Source organism: Saimiri boliviensis, chromosome 5, assembly GCF_048565385.1.
Source record: "Saimiri boliviensis isolate mSaiBol1 chromosome 5, mSaiBol1.pri, whole genome shotgun sequence".
Classification (NCBI taxonomy): domain Eukaryota; kingdom Metazoa; phylum Chordata; class Mammalia; order Primates; family Cebidae; genus Saimiri; species Saimiri boliviensis.
The window spans coordinates 143759872-143782781 of NC_133453.1; the positions used below are offsets into that span (position 1 = coordinate 143759872).

At 38.5% G+C, this 22910-nt stretch overlaps 1 protein-coding gene across 1 annotated transcript in view; it reads right to left on the reverse strand.

The window, feature by feature from the left end:
- CERS3 (ceramide synthase 3) overlaps positions 1-22910 on the reverse strand; it is a 102220-nt gene that overhangs the window by 43365 nt on the left and 35945 nt on the right. The window contains exons 4-9 of the mRNA XM_010351239.3: positions 21242-21356; positions 15032-15150; positions 10300-10357; positions 9750-9800; positions 5983-6075; positions 3120-3248 (exon numbers count right to left, since the gene is read on the reverse strand). Of these exons, the coding sequence (XP_010349541.1) occupies positions 3120-3248; positions 5983-6075; positions 9750-9800; positions 10300-10357; positions 15032-15150; positions 21242-21356 (565 nt within the window). The remainder of the gene's footprint in view (positions 1-3119; positions 3249-5982; positions 6076-9749; positions 9801-10299; positions 10358-15031; positions 15151-21241; positions 21357-22910) is intronic.

A 22910-nucleotide genomic window follows, 5' to 3' on the forward strand; every position in this document is an offset into this window, starting at 1 on the left:
GTTAGCAGAATCAACTTTAGCATGCATTTCATGTGGGCATTTACTTAGTATCTCCATTTAACTGGGATGGGAGCTGCACTGAAGAAAGGCTGGGACAGGTGGGAAGCCCGGGCTGGTCTGAGAATGCAGTCAAGGAGGCTACTTCAAGGGAGATGATGGAAGAGGCAAAGTCGAGAGGCGGCTCTCAGGGACCTGAAATGGCTGAAATAAAGCTTCAAGCATTTGATCTTTCCCAATTCTTTTCTGCTAGTCTATACTGCTCGTATTACCTGTGTTGAATAAAAAGAACTGCAGAAAGGGTTGCTGACCGTGGTAGAAGACAGTTAATTGATAAGCACTCTCTGTAGCATTATCCAGCAGTGCCCAAGGCTGAAGAGGGAAGTTTGTGGTGGGAGCAGGAGGTGGGAGGAGTTGCTGGGGCACAGATCATTCTTCTAGGGAACATGGCTTAGACTTGGGCAGTTTCAGAACCAACTTCACACCAGAAGCTCAAGGCCCTTCCAGAGCAAGAGAGGCACCATATTTACACTCCAGGAAGGGTTCATGTGGCATTTTTCATACTTTGCCATTCTTAGGAAGGGGTGAGAATATGGCCCAACTGTGGGGTTGGTAGTGGGGCCTCCAGGAACAGCCTCAGTTGCTGACACAGAAAAGCTGGTGTGCCCAATGGGTGGGAGACAGGCGTGGGGAGAAAGGCCCGAATTCAGAGTGACTGTGACAGAGCCGGAAGCTGGTGGAAGGATCAGAGGCCAGCCGGGGTGGGAAGCAAGAGATGCATACAGGGATGGGAGAGGATCCCTGTGAGTCCACTTGTGAGGGCAAAGGAGCACTTTGGGGGGGGGGGGGCAAAACATACACAGAACATATATATTCTGGATTGTGTAATGAAATGGGAGGCAGCAGCCCCTTTGTTTGCTAAGTATCAGTCAGGATATTGCGTCTTGGATCCAAACTTGACCATGTGGAAACTTAGAGGATCAGGAAGACGTATGAAGAAGGCAAAAGGTCACTTATGAGTGAGAATGGTAGATTTGAAGGCTGTTTTTCCTCCCCCCCGAAAAAAAAGAGCAAGGAAATGACCCCAGTGTCTTGAGAAATATGACAGATAAATAGGCACCATCTCAAGGAAGCCAGGGGCAAAAGTTGTGCCGTGTCTGGGTTCAACTAGAACTTGACTGAGAAAACAAACCCTAAAACACACACTATTCAAGGAAGCCGTGGACTGTGCACCCTGGGAGAGCATCATGCACAGGCCCCTGCTACCACTTAACACTGTGCCTACTACCAGCGGATGGAAGATACCAGCCTTGCTCATTGAACTTCACGTCAGATCGTGACTCGTGAATCGAGAATGATTCACAATCATTAGCAACATGAAACTGTTCTTATAGTTTGCTCATGAGGGAACCTCTAAAATTGGACAGTTCATTTTTCTTCTTTTTTTACCTAAGGACCTCAGAACATTTTCAGATAATAATGAGCTAAAGTTTACCACATACCCCAAGGGACAGATATGAGTTCTCACGTTACAGCTGGGGCCAGAAAACAAAACAATAAGTGATTTGCCCAAGTCACTTGGGGAATCATGTCACATCAGTGGAAGGGTGGGGAGGGTAGGCAGGGCAACCCTGTGTTTCTTCCCAGGCTGAACATCTAACTCCCCTTTAATAACACAATGGGGCTGTTTTACATTGGACACACACCAAAGGCAATTGAACATGAGAGCTTAGAAGCAACGTAGTAGTATAAAATTCTTAAGACAGGGCCAATGTGGTCTTAATTTTCCGTCAGGATTACTGAGATACAATCAGAGAAGGAGGTAATTACAGCAGCGAGGGCTGCATCCAGAGTGCCGTGCAGAAAAACTGGCACAATCCTTCTCCTGAGAAGCCATTTGTTACCCTGAAGCACATATAATAATCTTGACCGTTTGAATGAAATTTACATGTCTAATTATGATTACATACAAGGCAGAAACAAAATTCTGTACACAGTGGATATTTTAAGTGGCCAGTTGCTTTGAAATGGCTGCAAATGACTTCTGGTGACTTCTAAGACAGGGTTTGGTAAATTACAATCCAGCCCATGGGCTAAAGCTAATCAGCCCTGAAGAATGGTTTTAACATTTTTAAGGGGGTATTTAAAAAAGCAAAAAACAAAAAACAAAAAACAAAGAAAGAATATGTGACAGAAATCATATGTGGCCCACAAAACTAAATTTACTATCTGACCTTTTGCCAAGAAGTTTGCTAAACCCCAACCTAGAAGAATAAGGTTCTATTAAATTTAATTTCTTCCATATCAACCTATATTCAATTGTTAGCCCTACAAGAAGCAATCCCAAATGTGAAATGGTTTAGCATCATTTCCCCTGAATTCATTATAAATGAGTATATTTAAATAAATAACTCAGCAGTTCTGGGAACTGTTGCTCTAAATACAGCAGGAGACCTGGCAGAGAAGGGAACCATTCCATCACTGCCTGGGGTCAACAGGAATCAAAACAGAACAGAAGCAGGTCTGGAAAACAATTCCAATGGGCCTTTGTTTCTTCTATTTTGCACGGGGTGAGATTAGGAAGACTCACGTTTTAATGTTGACTCCTTCAGAAAACATCCTAAGCCCTCTTCCTCCCTTAGAAAATGAGGGCCTTAAAAACAATCAGTTTATACTCCTTAAAGCAAGGGATTGGGCTGGGGGAGGGCAGGGTGGGGTAGCAGGAACATTCAATGGGTATTCAAGTATTGGCCTAAGTGAATAGATGGTGTCATCCAAATTTGAGAACCCTCAGTGTCATAAATCCAAGTTTTCCTTTTAAAAGATTAGAGTTTATTCCTTCTGCAAATATCCCATCTTACTTTCTGAGTGCGCATATGCGTGCAACTTCCAGAAGTGGAATTAACATCTCTCTACTACCATGGAGAAGGATTGAGAATTAAAACTAGGAGGTTTCATTTCTGTAATCTTGGAGGATCTGGGAATCTAGAGATATTCTCAGACTTTGGGTGTTTTCTGGACAGAGACCCCTGCTAAATCGCTCACAGACAATCACTTCTGTGGGCAGTTACGAACACCCAGGATGTGGTATTGTCATTAGTTTTTTAATGGCAAATGTTTACCTCCAGCCAAATGTCAGCCACATCATGTACAATCATCACAAGGGTCCCACTGCGAATATAATTAGCACACCAAGAGAAGCTCATCAGACTAATCGCAGCCAGGTGGTGGATGATATGAGCTAGAAAATCCTACAGAATGAGGGGAAACAGAAGCCATTAAGCAAATGCATTTATTTCCCAATCACTGGAAGAGAGAACAATAATGACGATGAAACCAACAACTTATATCTGCATGTTTTGAAATTTATAAAATTCTTTTAATTCTTAAACACAGTCCTTGTGAGGGAGCTAAGAAAGTATTATTCTTGTTGATGAAGTCATTTAACTCTGAGATACCATCCCAACACTGGATATATGTATACACACACACTGCCCCCCAACACAGAATAAATGCAGACACACATAAGCATATTACTGTATACACCTACGTTATTGTTTATCCCGTGTATTCCCAAAAAAGAATAAAAGATTGGTATAATAAATCTACACAACCACTATATAAGTTAGTGCCTATGAAATAAGAAAATCTAGGCTAAGGAAAGCTACTGTCACTGAGTATAATAAAAACTTAAAGGTTTCCTGAAAAGAAAATACACAAATGTCCAATTCACACATGAAAGCATGTTCAGTCATTAGCCATCAGGAGAATACAAACAAAAACCACAATGGGATACCACTTCACACCCACTAGGATGGCTATAATAAAAAAGATGAACAATAACAAGTGTTGACAAGGATGTGGAGAAACTGGAACTCTAATGCAATGCTGGTAGGAATGCAAAACGGTGTAGCTGCTTTCTTAAACAGTCTGACAGTTCTTCAAAAGATTAGGCGGGATTACCATATGGCCCAGCAATTCCACTCTTAGATGGAATGAAAATATATATTCATGCAAAAAACTTGTGTATGAATATCCATAGCATTATTCATTATAGCCAAATGCAGGAAACAACCCAAATATTCATCAACTGGTAAGAGGATAAATAAAATTCATCCATCTATACAATGGACTATTACTTAGCAATAAAAAGTAATGCAGTACTGATACATGCCATAACATGGATGAACCTGGATAATATTACACTAAGTGAAACAAGGCAAACACAAAAGACCACATATTGTATAATTCCATTTATATGAAATAGCCAGAATAGGCACATTTATAGAGATAAAGAAGATTTGCCAAGGTCTGAGGAGGCTGAGAGAAATGAGGAGTGACTGCTAAAGGGCATAGGGTTTCTTCCTGGGATGACATAAATGTTCTAAAATTGACCGTGGTGATGATTGCACAACTCTGAATAGATTTTAAAAACCACTGAATGCACACTTTAGATAGTTTAATTGTGTTATATCTGGATATCACGGTAAAGATGTTTTAAAAACTTAAAGATTTCAGTTTCCTCATAGCCAAAGCAAATACAGTATCAATAATATCTCAATTTATTGAGCACTTGCTGTATATCAGGAATTATTTTATATAGATTAACCTGCTTAAGCCACACAACAACCAGAGAAGATAGGAACTATCTTTAACTCCATTTTATAGATGAGGAAATCAAGTTTAGAGAGTTTAATCAACTGGCTGGAGATGTTAGTGTGTGGTGAGGCCAGGAATTCAAACCCCGGAGACCTGACTCTGGGCCCTGTGCTTTAGTCATCTCCCAGTAGCTTTATGTTTCTGAACACCCATCTTTATATTATAAGACATATAATATATATTTATATTTAATTTTTGAGAAGATGTTCAATACACCTGTAAATAATGAAAGGGAAGTCAACTACAGCAAAATCAAAGGTGGGTGAAATATAAGATTGACCTACCTCTATATAAAGACATTCTAAAAAATGATTATTTCAACTCTATCCCTTGAGAAAATGACTCAACTGATTAAATTTTGATGTATTCCTAGCCTAAAGTTAGTACAGTTAATCTTTAGCTATTACTGAGTTATATGGAAATGAAGATTATTTCTATCAGAGTTTTTCACAGTGTGTTCTTATATTTATACTCCTCATGTCTTAAGATGTCCAATTAACTGCAGTGTATCCCTTAGTAATGGGTAATGGCCACCATCACTCAACTGAAACATTTAATCAAGCTAAACTGGTTTATCCAACATTAAACATCATTGTATTTATCATACAAATTTTGCTGCAAACCAGCCTTTTACTTATGATGTAATTTATGAATATATGCCAAGAGTATTTATCATTTGATCTCAGTTGCTTACATATATGACAAAATCTTATGATTGCATTCAGGCTTTAACATGGTTTGCTGGATCAGTAATCAGGAATCAGTAATAACCAGTAAAATACCTCACTTCGTGACCTCAGAAGTGGTATTTCTCATGCCTGTGACTGAGTTTTCTTGAAAATAAAGCAAAGCTAATAATGCCCAAAGCAAGGGCACTTTGTTTTATTTTATTTCCTCATAAATATATTTGATGAATTAAGGGGAAAAATGTTTTCAATGTCTTTGAAAACATAAAAATGTTGTATATAAGGTGGTTTTGCAATTAACGAAAAGATGTGGTTGCAGAATTAATACTACTAACATGTTTCTTTGCATTGACGGACATTACATTCCCAAACCAAAAGAAACAGACACATAAAGGAGATGTTTTTTTCTTATTGAACAGAGGTGGAGCTTCACAGTTTTTATAATATTTCACTACAAATGTTTGCCAAGGCACCAAAGCATGAGTATAACTAGCACTATTCTCTGTTCTACAAAGCACATAAAAGCAATGAACTGGACCCAAATACACAGAAAAATATAAATTAAAGATTATAATCTGGGGCATGGAAATGGAAATTTTTGAAGAAATTGATAAAGAAGCTTTGTAAATAAGACACTTACCTTCCTTTTGACATCAAAGCCAAGTCTAAATAACAGAGACCAATAAAAACTCATTTCTAGAATGTAGTACCAGTACTGGGATGGCAGCAGGGGCTGAGGAAAAGAAAGAGTATTCATTACTTTAAATGCCATGATAGAAGAAACTCATTTTAATGCACTAAAACCTACTACTTATGCCTATTTACATCCCACCGGATTCCATAAAATAACACTGACTTTTATTTCAATTCACATTTCAACAAAGAAATTAAAGATGATATCTCAGGCATTTTATTTCTAAAAGGGTAGACAAGTATTCCAAAACCAAGTTAAATGTTTTGTTTCAAAAATTAAATACAACTACCACAGTGTAAGTGCCTTACTTTAGTTTATTTAGAGTTAAGTTAAAAATTTTTTTTAATTTTAAATCTTTACTTAGAAACAAAGGGAATTCTTTTCTGCTGGTCCCATGATTTACTTTGATTAATGTTTCTTGAATACTACTGAAAATCTGATGTCTTAACCTCTTTTCTGGTGACAGGCTGGTGATCAGAATTAGCCCATTCTCAAACGGAACAGTAATAAAATATGTATAATTGTTTAAGAACTCTAAAAATATCTTCTGAATAAAAGAATAAAATTTTGATAGCTAGAATGTTCTTAATAATTTTATAGTGTGGGTGGTGTTGTTTATTTTAGCTAAGCTGAGACATTACTAATGCTCCCAATGAATGTTGCCTTCTGATATCCAAGCCCTTGTACAGTTTGCTCCAACACTGACTATGGACTTGATCCTGGTCTTTGGTCAAGGAGACATAAGAAAATGTGATGCACACAGAGACTTTATAAGTACCATGTAAGAATCCTGCGCCATCCTGCTGAAGAGGCCCCAAAAAAGAAAATCAAGGTGCTGACTGCCAACACTACGAATGAAGTCACCATGGACTTGAGCCATTATTCCCTAGCCAGCCTCCCAATTGTCTGAAAATGCGTGAATGAACTCAGTTGATAACATATGGAGCAGAAAAGCTGCTTAGCTGAGCCTAGACTAAATTGACAGCTAAATCAAGAGCAAACAAATGGTTGTTATTTGAATGCACTAAGTTTTGGGGATGGTTTTTTAGGTACCACGAGATAACTGATACACCTGAGAAGAGATGAGTAAGTTGGAGATGGAAGACGATAGGCCTGGGGTTTGGCCTAGATAATTCCTAGGTCCCTTATGGTCTAATCTTCTTTAATTCTTTAATGCTGAGGCTAACATATTAAAATAACTAATTTCTTGGGTCAACTCATCATCCTTAATAAGGCCATAAAAGAATGAGACAGATTTTTAAGAATAACTTAAAAATCTGGATAAAAGGCAAGGAAGAATATCTATTAAAGGCATCAGAGAGCAAGTAGGGCATCCAGAACTTGTGGAGTCAAGATCCTAAAGAGAAGAAAAATGCATTAGAGTGAACCTTTTATTTCAACTGAACCCTATTTTTCAAGAAGTACTGTAGGCCCTAAGAATAAATTAAGAGAATATCATCCTATACCTATCATAAATTCTGTATATGCCAATTTATAAGCAGTATGGAGCCAAGCAACTAAGAAACAGCAGAAGTTAAGCAGTAGTATCTGTAATATCAGTGTACTAGGAAGTAAACTGGTGTTCCAGCTCACTAAGGAAAAGGAGTCATGGTAAACACTGTAATCTTTTAATTGAAACCACTGAAGAAGAATACCCTAGAATATGGGTAAGTTGGAAATATACTTGCCTTACAAAGACTGAAGTCTACCTTGAATCAGCTCAATCAATAATTAAAGGTGATCTGCCCCTATTCTAACACCTAACAGAAGTGAAAGTAAGTTCTCTGTGAAGGAAGGTAATATCATCCTGACCATCTATACTTTTTCATATACAATGTCTGTCATTTCATTAAAATCTATCAAGCATAAGGAGACAGGGGCAAGAGAGAAAACAGATCCACAGGTGATCAAGAGATCAGCCTTATCAGACTGATTTTAAAATAATTTCAAAAATAGCTCAAAGGGAAAAACTGCAGTAAAGAACTGGGATCCATTAAAAAACAAAATAAAAATTTGAGAACTGAAAAATATAACAAATGAAATTAAGAACTAAAAAGATGTGTTTAATAGTAGATTAGACACTGCTTAAGAAAAGCACCAGTGAACTGGAGGACATGAAAGTAGAAAATATCCAAAACAATGAAGTGTCTGACATTTTACCCTAGTTGCAAGCTAATAAGTTAGTTTGCCACAAGTTCCATGAATGCTAGTAGAAGACAGCAGAAACCCTGGTAGACAGCAGGTAGTTTGTGACTCACATTAATAGCAGTATTTGGGCCAGTCTTCCCTTTCCCCATCCTCATAGGGCTAAGGGTCAGATGATAACTGGACACATTGTGGGTTGTGTTACAAGAGAGGAACCCTGAGCTAGAGAACCTGACCTTTCACAATGCACAATAACTTGCTTACTCTTTGCTCCATAGGGAGACATTATCTCTATCTTCTATGTCTGTTAGATATACAAACATCCTTGAAAAGATCATCTAAAACAAAAAGCAGTCAGTGCTTCAATTCACAGGGTATGCAAGAGACCTGTGTAGAACTGTCTCCCAACAGACTGAAGCACAGAGAGGCAAGAGAATGGAAAATATTTTTAAAAGCATAAGACACATAAGGGGCCTAGTGTAAAGGTCTAGTATAGTAGCAAATTTGTAACTGGAATTTCAGAGGAGTCTGGAAAGAGAATGGAACAGAACCAATGGATAAGAAATTTCCCAAAATGACTGAAGACATCAAGTCACAGATTCAAGATGTTCTACAGACATTAAGCAGGATAAATTCAAAGATAAGCCCATTTATGTATATCATAATAAAACTGAAAGACAAGACAAAATATTAAAATTGGCCAAAAAGAGAAAAAAGACATTATGTTCAAAGAAGCAAAAATAAAAGTGACAGATGAATTCTTACAGAACTGATGAGATCTAGAAGACAATAAAATAACATCATTAAAAGTGAGGGAAATAACTGCTAATCTAGAATTCTATATCCAGCAAAAATATCCTTTAAAAATCAAAGGCAATATGGTAACATTTTTCTAACAAAATCTGGCATACCTACCATTAAAAAAAATAGCAAAGGTACTCCCTCAGCCAGAAGGATAATAATCCCAGAGGGAAACATGGAAATATAGGAAGCAAGGAATAGCACAAAAAGGGTTACTTGACATATTTATAAAAACAATAATAGAAATGACTTGTAAGGTTTTAAATATCTGAAGGAGGAGGATATATGGTATATTCTAATGACCTTTCAGTGAGTGGAAAGAGGTAAGAACATCAATTTGTATCAGACTGTAATAAGTGAAGGACATATACAGCAATGTCTAAGATAATTACTAGAAGAACAAAAGCATATGTAACTGAAAGGTCAATATGAGGGAGGAAAAACAACAGTATTTTAAAAAAATAACTTGACTGTCCCGTAGGAAAGCAAGAAGGGAGTATAAAAGAAAATGCATCAAGCAGTACAAGTAAAAAATAAACACTAACATGGTAGATTTAAACCCAAATGTGTAATTACATTAACTGTAAACAAACTAAAGAAATGAGACAAATGAGGGTCAATAAGGATAAGGAAGCTCAAGTAAAATAAGTGCCAGGGACGACACAGCAGTGAACAAAGAGTAGCAGGGGACCAAGACCTAACTAAGGAGATAATTTGAGGGACCTCAATATTGAAGTGAGGAGAGGAATCCATCAGAGGGGACTTACCTGTTTAGGATAGCCATTCCAAACCTCCCCTACGTCATATAACCAAGGTTTCTGGAAAAATAAAAAGTCAACATTTGAGAAATAAATTTGTCAGTGTCAAAGGCCAATTTTGGCAGAAAACCTAAGCTCCTCCTTATGTCATTTATAGCAGGCAAAAATGCACAGAAAATCGTCCTTTGCCATATTATTTTGCTTCTGTTGCACATATTTCTCCCTCTTTAGGGATTTTTTTTAACGTATTCCTATATATCATCTCTGTGAAATTCACTACTAGTGAACCTAAGTAAATAGTGCTGTCTCAGAGGAAATTGTTTCAAACAAGTGACTATATGAACAAAATTATTTCTGAATTAATTATATTATTGCTTCTATAGTAATAAAAAAAAATCCTGAGATATCTGTAGCAATATTTGAGAGAAATCTTGAATCTTGAGCAAAATCTCTAAAACTGGTTATCTTATTAAAAGTACTATATCCTAAAGGAATTCACAGACAAGAATTTCAAACATTAAAGACAAATTCCAATCAAAGATATAAAAAGATAACTTACATCATAAAGAAATGCAATTCCAGCAATAGTAATGATTAAGTAAAATGCAAATCTCCAGCTGCCAAAAGAAAGAAAAATCTTTACTTGCTCATAAACATGACAGGAATTTGAGGAGAAAATGATTAGGTATGTTACAGTTTACAAAGAACACACATTTTGGAGTCAGACAAATCTAAGTTTCTATCCTGGCTCTGCCCCACTTGATAGATGGCCACAACCTTAGGTAAATCATTTAACTAACCTCAGGAAGCCTGACTTTCTCATCTGTAAAATGAGAATAACAATACTACCTCAAAATGTGCAAAGAACTGAAAATCTGTGATAATAGGTCTAGTATAAAGTAAGCAACAATAAATGGTAGCCATTATTATTATAATGGCTAGCCCAGTTCCAGGCACACAATTAACAGTGGGTTGATATTAGTATTACCAAGAAGGAATCTAATTAGTCTAATTATGTCTCTTATCCCCATTTAATTCCCAGTTAAAAGGTTTTTACGTGGTCAGACTTTAGTCTTCTGTTCTAAAAGCAGGTTTTGAAAGAAAAGATTTTCCTTATGTTTGGAGAAAGACCCATAGACTAAGAGACTGAAAAGACATATCTACCAATTGCAACAAATGGATGTTATTTAGATCCTGATTCAAATCAACAAACTATAAAGAAAATTATGAGACAATCAGGAATCTAAACACTGAATATTTGCTGTTATTAAGTAAAAATATTTTATTAAATAAAGAAATCATACGTTTTTATTAAACAAAAAAGATACGGATATTGCAATCATGCTTACAATAAAGCATTCTTACCTTTTTGAGATACATGCCAAAATACTTACAAATCACATTTTTGTTTTTACAAGATTATGAAGCTGATGCTACAGACTGTTGCTAACAACTAATTTCCTAAAGGAAATTGAAGCTAAGAGAGATCACAAAACTCACCCAAGTTTGGGCAGTAATACTCATATGCAAGAATACAGCCAAGTCTCACAGGTTTCTGGACAAATCCTACTCAGAGAAGCCCTATAACAAGAGTTCTCAAAGTGTGTGCCAGGGAACCCTGAGGTCAGAGTATCTTCATAATAATACTAATACTTATTTGCTTTTTTTCCCTCTCATTCTCTCACAAGTGAGGTTATGTGACATGTGATCACGGTATTGCTCTGAATAAAATTGCACTGATGAAATGTGTGTTTGTATATTCTCCCGTTTTATAAACATCTCAGTTTTAACTTCTAATATAGTAATTATCAGCAGGCATAACACACATCAATGTTCTTTGGGATCTTCAAGGGTTTTTAAGAGAACAAGCGGTCTTGATACTCTAAAGTATGAGAATTGCTACACTTCACTGAAAAGATGAATGATAAAGTCCTTGTCAATGTCATTTCAATCATATTAAATGAACCTAAGATAATAAAACTTTTTTTTTCCAGGAAAGAATGAGATAAATATAATCATGGGAAGGGAGAAAACCCACTGGAAAATCATTCAGAAATGAACTGGTTGGGCAGCAATGGTGAGAGTGAAAGGAGGGCCTGGAAGGTACAACCAGGGAGAAACTGAGCAGAGCATGAGAAACACTGCCAAGACCAGACAGGGGGTCGGTGGTAGGTACGCTGTGTGGAGTGGGCCATGGACCTCATGGGTCAGAGGAGGGTGAGGCCGCATCCACCCAGCCAGGGAGAGCCCTTTCTCCCACACCGAGGAGTTCTCCTACCTGGATACCTAGGGATTTGGGAGTCCCTTCTCACTGATAAGTTAAAATGTATATTTTTAAATGAAAAAGTGGTCAGCAAATGTGGAATTTTATTTTTTTTATAAAAAGGGGCCGGGCACGGTGGCTCAAGCCTCTAATCCCAGCACTTTGGGAGGCCAAGGCGGGTGGATCACAAGGTCAAGAGATCGAGACCATTCTGGGCAACATGGTGAAACCCCGTCTCTACTAAAAATACAAAAAAGTCAGCTGGGCATGGTGGCACGTGCCTGTAATCCCAGCTACTCAGGAGGCTGAGGCAGGAGAATTGCCTGAACCCAGGAGGTGGAGGTTGCGGTGAGCCGAGATCACGCCATTGCACTCCAGCCTGGGTAATAAGAGCAAAATTCAGTCTCAAAAAGAAAAAAAAGGATGCTTATGTGTTAAAATCCTGAAGGCTGTGGAATAGGGTACAAGGGTCTCCATGAAAGAAAATAACCCAGGAAGCAATACGCTGAGCTCTCAGTGCCTGGGGCCTTGTCCACCCGGATGTTACCGAGGAATTTCTGCCTGTCGGAAAGTAATTTTAGGAGCTGGTGTGAGAAATAAGTTACCAGAGATTTTCAAAAGGCCTGAAGTTAGGTATCTCCTGGTATGATTTCTGTAGCACATCCCACAGCTGATTTCAAAAAAGCAGAGCCCCTGTACAATTAAACAGCACATGGCATTAGGTTTAGTCTGTTTATCTAGCCCATAACTTTTAATTTAGAATAAACACGTGGTGTTGCTAAAGAATAAAATAAAGCTTAAATTTGATTCATGGGCCCACTTACTGTGTCCTGGATATATTGCCAAATTTCTTGCTTTGTGTCTTTGCCTTATTTGAAAATACTGCCTCAAACCCTGCTTTCTTTTCTTATGGAAATCCAACCCATTCTTCAAGGTCCAACCTATGTCTTCCCTTCTCTGGAAAACCTTTAACTTCTCCAGCCATGCTGATGCCATTGCCTCTCAATTCCCACAACACATCTAAACATGATGTTGTATCTGTTGGTATATGCTCCCATGTGCCACTGGGGTGGTGTGACAATAGATGTTATGGTTTTGTGTATGATAAACTGGCCTCCCTAATTGACTGTTTAAGGCTGATGACCATGACTCACACATTACTTTCCTCTTAAAATCTAGAACTCCACAAAATCTAACACAGGGCTATGCACAGAGAAGATACTAACCTGTACCTCTGCATTGCCTGCTTGACTGATAAGGGTTAACTAGAAATTCCCTTCTCCAGCATGAACTCTGTCACAAATGTCAGTAGGCTTACTGACATGGCCAGGTGCCCAAATGTTACTCAATTTAGGGATCCTCTGCTTGCTGAGAGGTAAGCATTAGGTGCCAATGCAATGTGATGGAACAAGAAATAGTCAGAATAGGGGTCAGAAGATCTGAATGCAAGAGCCATTCAAACACCTAAGAGACCCTTAAACTAGATGGATGTGCAATTTCTCATCGAAGCAGAGTAACCCCACCTTCCCTGACTGTTTCACATCATTGGCAGAAGGAGTGAACAATTATAACCTGTAAAGCACTGTAATGTATAAAAAATTGCCAGGGAATTTCATTAAAATATGATTGAGCTCAGAGGTGTTGAATTAGTCCCTGCTTGGGGACTTTAAGAATCATCTGTTAGCAAGAATGAACAAATGAATGAATTAGAGCAAGAAAAAGGAGGATGCAATGTGAGATGAGCTCCATCTTGTACTGTTTTGTGCTGATGGTTACAGAGATATATTTGTGCCAAGCTGAAATTAGCAGCAAATCAGTATTATATTTATCAAACTTCCAAGACCTAAAAACCAGAAGATGATGGTCAAACTCATATACCTCAAGCTGCTGTGAGAAAGGCAATGGAAGTCTGTGGTGAGGAGTGAGTGAGTGTTGGGGCCATCCTGAGGAATGGGTCTGTCTCTCTAAACATCTCCCAGTTTCACGGCTGGATTATAAGATAAGGAACATATAGATGAATTAAAGGAAGTCATTAAAGTTTAGCCTTCCACAGCCTCTGTTTGCTTATTTGAGGGTCTCACATCAGCTCCCTTATTCATTTCAGCCTCAAAACAAAAACATCTGGTGGAAGTCACTGGACAGTGTGAGGGAGGGCCTTAAGAAACAGGCAGAAAGTTGGAACACTGCTGGTGTGTAGAATGTGGCACTGAACACAGCCCAACTCATCCACATTCATCTGGATACCAAGAAGGGGAAGCAAAGTGAGAGAAGTAACCTGGTCCACCATTTTTTGGCACAGGTGTCAGTTTCTGCCACAAGAGAGAGCCCTAAAGTACTACAGTATCCTATAGGAGGGGGGAATAAAGCAGAATTCAAATGAAACTAAAAATAAATCCATTGCAATCTTCTTGCCCTCAGAATGGACTCAAAGTAGCCAGCTCTGAAAAAACCCCACTGGATGCCCTAGCTCATTCTGATCCTCCTACCAAGCCTACTGGGGAACCAAGAGGATGGGCTGTGCACCCCACAGCAGGGCTGGGGTCATGAGCTGCACCACACAGAGAGGCCTTTTCAGGTGTTCTGAGAGGGAACACACATCCTTGCAGACATTCTCTGCTCTTACAATTGTCATGGTTGGAAACAGGTGATAAAGTCTGGTGACCTAGGGTCAACCCTGACCCTAAGAAAAGAGAACCACCAGTTACGACATTTTTATGATTTTCCTGGGCTTCAGGCTGAGTACATAAGGTCTTTTGTTCATCTTTGAGAGTTCATGGCATGGAGTCTATCTGAACCTACTCTGGTCCAGGAGGCTGCCCGCTAAACAGAGTTTAGATCTTACTCAATTAACAAAGGAGTGGAGGAGGCAGAGAAAGCAAATGTGTGAGGCACCTAAAACACCACATGGGTGGGTGACAGAACTGGGTCTGAACCCTCCCTCTGCTGCCCTGGCAGTATTCTCTCTGCAAGGACCACTCTGCCCCAGACAGGATGGCAGCGTTCCTCAGGCACGGCCCATCCTCCTTACCAAGCTTCCTGGAATTTCTTCAGGCGGGAAGGCTTCTCTTGATTCCGCCGACTCCTAAACCATCTTTCCACCTGACGCTCTGTCAAGTTACACTTCTTTGCCAGTCCATAAATATCAGTCTGGAAAGGGATGAAATGAATAAATGAGCGATGAAGAGCAGAGTCAGACAGGCAGGCAAACGAGACAGGGAGATTGAGTTACAAGAGCTTCGGTACTGGGGATGAGAAATTCTGCCATGAGACCTGGATCCAGGGAATTTACCTCTTTTGCTTATGGAATCATACACACACACACACACACACACACACACACACACACACACATTACTATCCCAGATCTCTAAGTTACTGAGAAAGATCAATTCTCCGTAAGTTGGCAGCAACCCATGCATTCAAGTTGCATTTGTGAGCTCACCTGTTGAGCTAAAATGTACTTAGGACTTTGTAGGCACCAGGTAGAATGGTATAGTTAAAGTCAAATCCAATCTCATTTTTCCTATGGGGAACTAAAACCCAAAAAATTTTAGTGACTTGTCCAAAACCTAAAATTAGTGTGGATAAGAACTTAGGCTAGTGCATTTTCTGATATTTTGCATGACCTTTCTGATAGTTCCAGAAGACAATGCAGGGAAAACTCAAACAGGTGTTAGCCATCCATTTTAACATGTAACCACATAGAGAGCCTATTTCAAAGTGATCCAAAATAATTTCAATAACAAAAAATAACAATTGCAAAATATGATGATGATGATGATTGCTTCTCTTTTGGGAAGTAGAAATTGCGGGCTATGATTTTAAATTGGAAACAATGTGAATGAAAGATTTTGCTCAAAGGTTACAAATTGAAGTTCTACCCAAGCCAGAAAAGAAACATAAATGACCTAGCGGGCCAGGTCTGTTTCACAGTGGGATTTTAACATAGGCATGTTTTGTCCTTTAAACCTGTGGCAACCTTCTCCACATCCACAAAGAAATATGCTCATGAAAAATGCCAGCCCTCTTGATCTTTTATTTCCCAAATAAGTATAAGAAACATTTCCTGCCGGGCATGGTGGTTCATGCCTGTAATCCAGCACTTTAGGAGGTCGAGGCAGGTGGATCACCTGAGGTCGAGTTTGAGACCAACCTGGCCAGCATGGTGAAACCCTGTCTCTACTAAAAATACAAAAATTAGCCAGATGTGGTGGCAGGCGCCTGTGATCCCAGCTACTTGGAAGGCTTAGGCAGGAGAATCGCTGGATCCTCAGGGGCAGAGTTTGCAGTGAGCCAGGATCATGCCACTGTATTCCATCCTGGGCGACAGAGCAGGACTTTGTCTTAAAAAATAAATGAATAAAGGAAACATTTCCGTTTCTTCTTAATTCTATTATATTTAAAATAAAACGGCATAAAACTGACCCTCAGCTTCAGTGCTGAGGAAAGAAGTGGAAGCTGTATGAATACAGCAGACAGAAAAGCACATATTATGTCCCAAAGGGCCAGGTGTGACCAAGATCTGGCTGACACTTCCAGGGAAAATGTGCAGACCCAGGATTTTGATGGGAAATCGCTAGGTTTTTAAAAATGTTGACCAATGCTTCAGAGTAAATTTAAACCAATTGTGGATGAATATCGTGAGAGCCAAATAAAGCCATCTGGCCTACAGGCCAGATGTGACCAGCGGATAGCTTCTGCTAGATGATCTCATATATTCTCTTGCAGTAAGGAGAGAACACCGCAGTGTCAAAGCAATCGGATTTGGTAGGAAGGGCAGGAAGCTGAAAACAGAAGATCCAGTTCTGTTACCTTCTAGCTATGTAGGCATAAGCATTGCACTTGGACCCCCATGTAAAATGGGATATTAAGAGAATGTTTGCCACCCACCTTAGAGGAATGATTTGAGGACCAAGGGATTGGGATGAGCTAATGAAACTACTGAATGCTGTGTCAGTGCTAGAGATTTTTATGTCCAAACACAGAAAGAAAACCATGGACTAAAAATTGCTTAAGAAAAAAGTATTCCTTTATTTTTAACATAATTTGCAAACATGAAGAGACCCCCCCCAAAATGGATAATATAATTCAAATTCTGTTGTTTGGTGCACAGCAGGACATACTCTGGCATGCTGCTACACTCTGCTCTGTGTGCTCAGACTGAAGGGACTCTGGGTCTAGCTTTACTCAAGTGTTTTAGTCATTCATTCATTTGAAAGGATTTAAAGGGTCTCTACACACTGGTGCCAGGCACCATTCTAGGCATGGGAGATTCAATAGTAAGCAAAACAAACTGAAATCCTTGTCTTCATTCTGGAATGTTCTCAAATCTTAGAACAACCCAATTTTATTTTCCCATGACTTCTACAAATAATTGCCTAATAAAGTATTAATCACTACACATAGAAGATAGTAATTGTTTATTATTCGAAGCATTTTTTCTATTCTGGAATACAGAAGAATCCAGCTGAAAGTCAGTCTTGTCAATTCTGGCCCCACGCACTATGATATTATTGGGAGAGAAAGTTCCTTGCAAACAAAATCTCTAAAAGTGTTTTCTTTAATTAATATGTGAAACATTAAGCATTTATTGTCTATAATTATTAGAAAATAGTGTAAGATATCATGGGAACAAAAGCAAGCATGATTAAGAAATAAAGTGACAATTCCCTTGAGTCAGGAAGACATACTTAAGCATGCTCCTTTGGAAGTCAGTGCATGATGGGTACAAAATTAATGGCACGAATAGTAACAGCTGACCTTTACTGAGCATCTACTATGTGCCAGGCACTATTCTAAGGACTTTATATGTATTAACTCAATTTGATCTTCACACACGCCCTATGAGATAAACAATATAATTATATTCAATTCACAGAGGAGGAAACTGAGGCACGGGAAGTTTAATAAGTCCATCTCTTTAGGGAAAGTCTGTGACAGAGCCAGGCTCTAAACCCACAGGATCTGTCCTCACAATTTGTATTTAGCCTCTATACTACCTATTGCTGTGAACATTCAGAATTGGGTTGGAACATGCAGGAAAAGCCTCAACAAGAAGAGGCTGAATGGCCTGCAGAAGGAGTGCTGAATGGGGCCAAGAGACCTGACCTCTGGGTCGAAAAAGGAACCCTCTGGGCCAGTGGAGGAGCCACCCTACCTCTTTGGCTTTCACATGTCTCACCTGCACAATAAACTGCACTAGAAGAGCTTTTGGCTCTAAAAATGTTTGAATCTATGAATGGCTCAAGCTAGCATACAGAAATACCTTTATTGATTACAGTAACTGGCTTGAGGTCAGTCTCACAGTGCCACGTTTTCTTTAGATCTCTTCCAGAAACTATTTGTTCTGCATCAGTTCATATATATGTAATTTTTTATTTTGCTAAGGGAAAGGGCTAGATAATAAGTTCCACTGTTACTACATGTTATCTATAGCACCATAATTGATCTATTGGTCAGAGCTGTTGGTCTTTCCCCAAACATCTGGAAGTTGTTCTTGATATATGCACATACACATGTAATAGGCATACAGCTGCGTAGATACAATAATAAGAGAACTGTACAATATCACAGACCAAAACTCTCAATGGAGGTTTATCTGTATAGTATTTTGGGCCTCATCAATACCATGTTATGCCCTTCTGTACGAACCAGCCCACAGTTGATGTCATATACACAGAAGTGTTTTGTTTTACTGGTGCAATCTATAGCCATTGAAGAAGCATCCTTGGGTCTGTGTGCTCAATTGTTTTAAGGAAGTCAAGTATTATCTACAAATACTACCAACATAATATTTAAAATACATTTTAACATTCATTTACAGACAAAAAACTCACTGGAGCATGGTAGAAAGGTTACTGGTCTGGAAGTATGGGTCAGGTTCCAGCTTTTGATTCAGCCACTCATTACCAGCATGACCACCCATTCCCCTTCAGCCGGGCCTTAAGTTTCCTCATCTTAATCATGAAAAAGAAAGGCTATCATTCTATGAAGCTTTTCAGCTTTTCTTAGTTTTCCTTCATCACATGGCTATTTTTTCTCCATAGCAGAGAAGCTTAGTAAGGACCAAATTTTCTAGATAATTTTAAATATCCTGAAAAGCTGGCTAGAAGCTCTTAGCAATAGCAAGTATAGCAACTAAGTGGTATTATAGCACTATTCTTCCCATTTTATATGAAGTATTACCAAAGTTAGTTGTTCCCAAACAAAAAGAATGATAGGGGTCCTAGAAAGAGGCCTAATTTTTCATAAACATAGCTAAATAATTTCCCTTTTGGAATGAGTAAAGGGATGCTTTGGCATTATTATCACCAGTGGTTAACAAAAGGATTTAGATGTATGATTGCAGTCATTTAAAGCACACAGGAATAAAAACCATATAAAGATGCCTTTTCAGACTATCCTTGGGTTGCAAAAGCAGTCAAATACAGAAACTGAGGGCAGTTTTGTTTGGTTTCGTTTTGTTTTGTTTTACTTCCTACTTCCAGCATCGGCCTTTCTGGCCTTGTCTTTTTACTGTTTCCGTGGAGTATAAAGGAAAGTTGCATGCTGCCTCCTGGGTTTTATCCCAGAAAGCTGCGGATTTCTTGCTGCCCACAGAGGCCTGGGGTAGGAGACTTGCTGAGATGCTATGGAGTGCCCATTTGGTCACTGGCAGTCTGGGCAGGTTTCCCCTTTCTGGGTTTGTGGTGGCAGATGGAAGGCCAAGAGACACAGACTGAGTCCCTGCGTGGCTGCAAGCAGCTCCAGCCTGGTCCGGAGAATCCTCCTCAACACGGTCACGTGCCTTGGTAACTGTGCCCAGAAAGTAGCCTGCTGTTTGCCGTGCTGCTGCTTTTCCTGTTTCTGCCCTTCCCTGCTGCCCCTTGCATGTCTCAGTTGACAAGCAACTCCTTGTCTTCCCTGGCCTCCTTACAGGGTTGGCTCTGGGCGTAGGTGGCCTGGAGGATCAGGGGAGTGGTCCTGCTAGAGGGCAGTGTCCAAGGTAGAAACAGCTCTCACCTGCTGTGAGCAATTCTGGACACTATACCCCACTGTGCTTTCACACACAGAGAAAGCACGAGAACAATTAGAGCAATTGTCATAGTAGAAGCAACTTAATTCAGCGAATAAAGTTCAGGACCCTCAAAAATCTATTTTAGAACTGTGTTAGCATATGTACTTGATTTTTAAAATTACTGGGAATAGCTGTTTGTATCATCATAGAGGTTGTGCCACTTTTGGAGAAATTTTGTTTCATCTGTCATTTTAACTATGGAAGTATAATAAAACTGGAGTGAACACTAGACTTACCTGGACATTTTTTTTAACTATTAAAAACTTTTTCTTTTTTCTTTTTCTGCATGTATTTAATTAAATATGCAGTACACAACAACATAAATGAAGGACATTTTATATTGTGAAGAGAACTGTGATTCTGTTAGAAATTCTCCCTGGAGAGTAGTCAGGGACACAGCATATTTCTGAGTATGTTGAATCTTTTAATAAAATAACATTCCTACTCATGAAAGCGACCCCAATGAACATTTTCGAAATGCGTGTAATGTATTTTGATGACACCACAATCACCAAAGGTATCAGATATGGGCTTCTCTGCCCTAACAATTATCCTTTTTCATCTGTATACTTTGTATATATTCTATCATCAAAAATTAAATTTTGGGCCAGGCACAGTGGCTCATGCCTGTTATCCCAGCACTTTGGGAGGCTGAGGTGGGTCAATCACAAGGTCAGGAGTTTGAGACCAGCCTGGTCAACATGGTGAAACCCTGTCTCTGCTAAAGATGTGAACAATTAGCTGGGCGTGGTGGCACACACCTGCAATCCCAGTTACTCAGGAGGCTGAGGCAGGAGAAATGCTTGAATCCAGGAGGCAGAGGTTGCAGTGAGCTGAGATTGACCAATTGCACTGCAGCCTGGGTAACAGGGTGAGATTTTGTCTCAAAAAAATATTAAATTTTGACCTTTACGCCCAAATTACGGCACTAATCATTAGTGCTCAACTCTATAGTTAAATACAATAGTTCAACTGCTAACATTTATTACTTTATATTTTCATGTGTATCATACTTGTGATGTTCTAAACCTGTCAACAGAAGAAAGAGATAATAAATCTAAATGAATCAACTCATTTGCTGGTCAACTGAACAGATTTCTTGCACATACAAGTTAAGCTATAGATAACTGAGCCATTAAGAAAGAAGATTTTTAAATCAAAAAGCAAAGAATTTGTACTTACTTGCAATGGCTGCCTTGTGGAATGTTTGAAAAAATTCTCCAAGACAGTATTTGGTGTAAGCTTTCGAACTGTCTCTTGAATGCCAAATGATTTTGCTAGGGGTGAAGCAACAAAACTACAAAAATATGAAAAGAAACAGAGTTCAAAATCTAAGAGTAAATCCACAATGACACCAGAAAATTAAAGCTGTAACTTTAGGTTTCTAATGAAATCAATCATTTGTTCATGTTGACACTGGGGCTACCTACACCCAAAACAGAAAAGTTTCAGACCATACAGACAAGCAAACATTAAAAAAAACACACACTTGCACAATTCTAAAATTCGTTGTATGTTAATCCAAATATATTTATAGACAAGATTTAGGAATTAGAATAAGCTATTCTACTTAGAATTTTAAAGACTCCCGGGGATTAAAATAAATAAGAGTTTTGTTAGAAAATGTTTTATTTGGTGTTATTATCTTAAAGAAATTCCTATTTCAAGTTCTAACATATGAAAAAATGGCACAACTCTTGGGCAAATACCTAACAGTAGGACGGGTGGTATGGCAAGTATACGTTTAACTTTACAAAAAATTGGCAAGTTGTTTTAGGTATTACAAATTGTCTAGGTATTACATTATTGATTTGAGGTCCTTCTTCCTCTTAAACATAGGTGTTTGCAGCTATAAGTTTCCCTTCAAACAGTGCTATTGCTGCATTCTGTTAAGTTTAGTATGGCATTTTCTTTTTCATTTATCTCAAATGTTTGCTAATACACCTTGTGATTTCTTCCCTGACTGGTTATTTAGAAATATCTTATCTAATTTACATGTATTTATTAATTTATTGATTTCTTCCTATTACTGATTTATCTTAAGAGATGAGGGTCTTGATATGTTTCCCAGGCTGGTCTCTAACTTCTAGCCTCAAGTGATCCGCTTGTCTCAGCCACCCAAAGTGTTGGGATTACAGGCGTGAGCCACTGTGCTTGACTGTTATTGATTTCTAACTTCATTTCATTGTGGTTGGAAAATATAATATTTAAATCTTTTTCATTTATTGAGACTTGTTTTATAGACAAATATGTGATCTATTCTGGACAATGTTCTTTGTGCATGTGCGAAGAACGTGTATTCAGCTTTTGTTAAGTGGAGTGTTCTATAGATGTTTGTTGGGTCTAGTTGGTTTAAAATATTGTTCAAGTCTTCTATTTCTCTGTTGATAATCTTCTGCCTAGCTGTTCTATCAATTACTGAAAGTAGGTATTGAAGTTTACAACTATTATTGTTGACTTGTCTGATTGCCCCTTAATTCTGTCAGTTTTCACATCATGTATTTTGGAACTCTGTTGCTAAGTGCATATATAATTGTTATATCTTCTATACAGATTTACCCTTTTATTATTGTAAGATGTCCTTCATCTGTAGTAACAATTTTAAAATCTATCAAATTACATTTTGTCTGATATTAGTACAGCTACTACAGTCCTCTTTTGGTTACTGTTTGTATGGTATATCTTTTTCCATCCTTTTACATTCAACATATTTGTGCCTTTAAACACAATGGGTATCTTTTGCGGACAACATAGTTGGATGGCGTTTTCCTAACAATTCTATCTATGCCTTTAATTAAAGTGTTTAATCTATTTACATTTAAAGTAATTACTGATAAAACGGGATTTATAG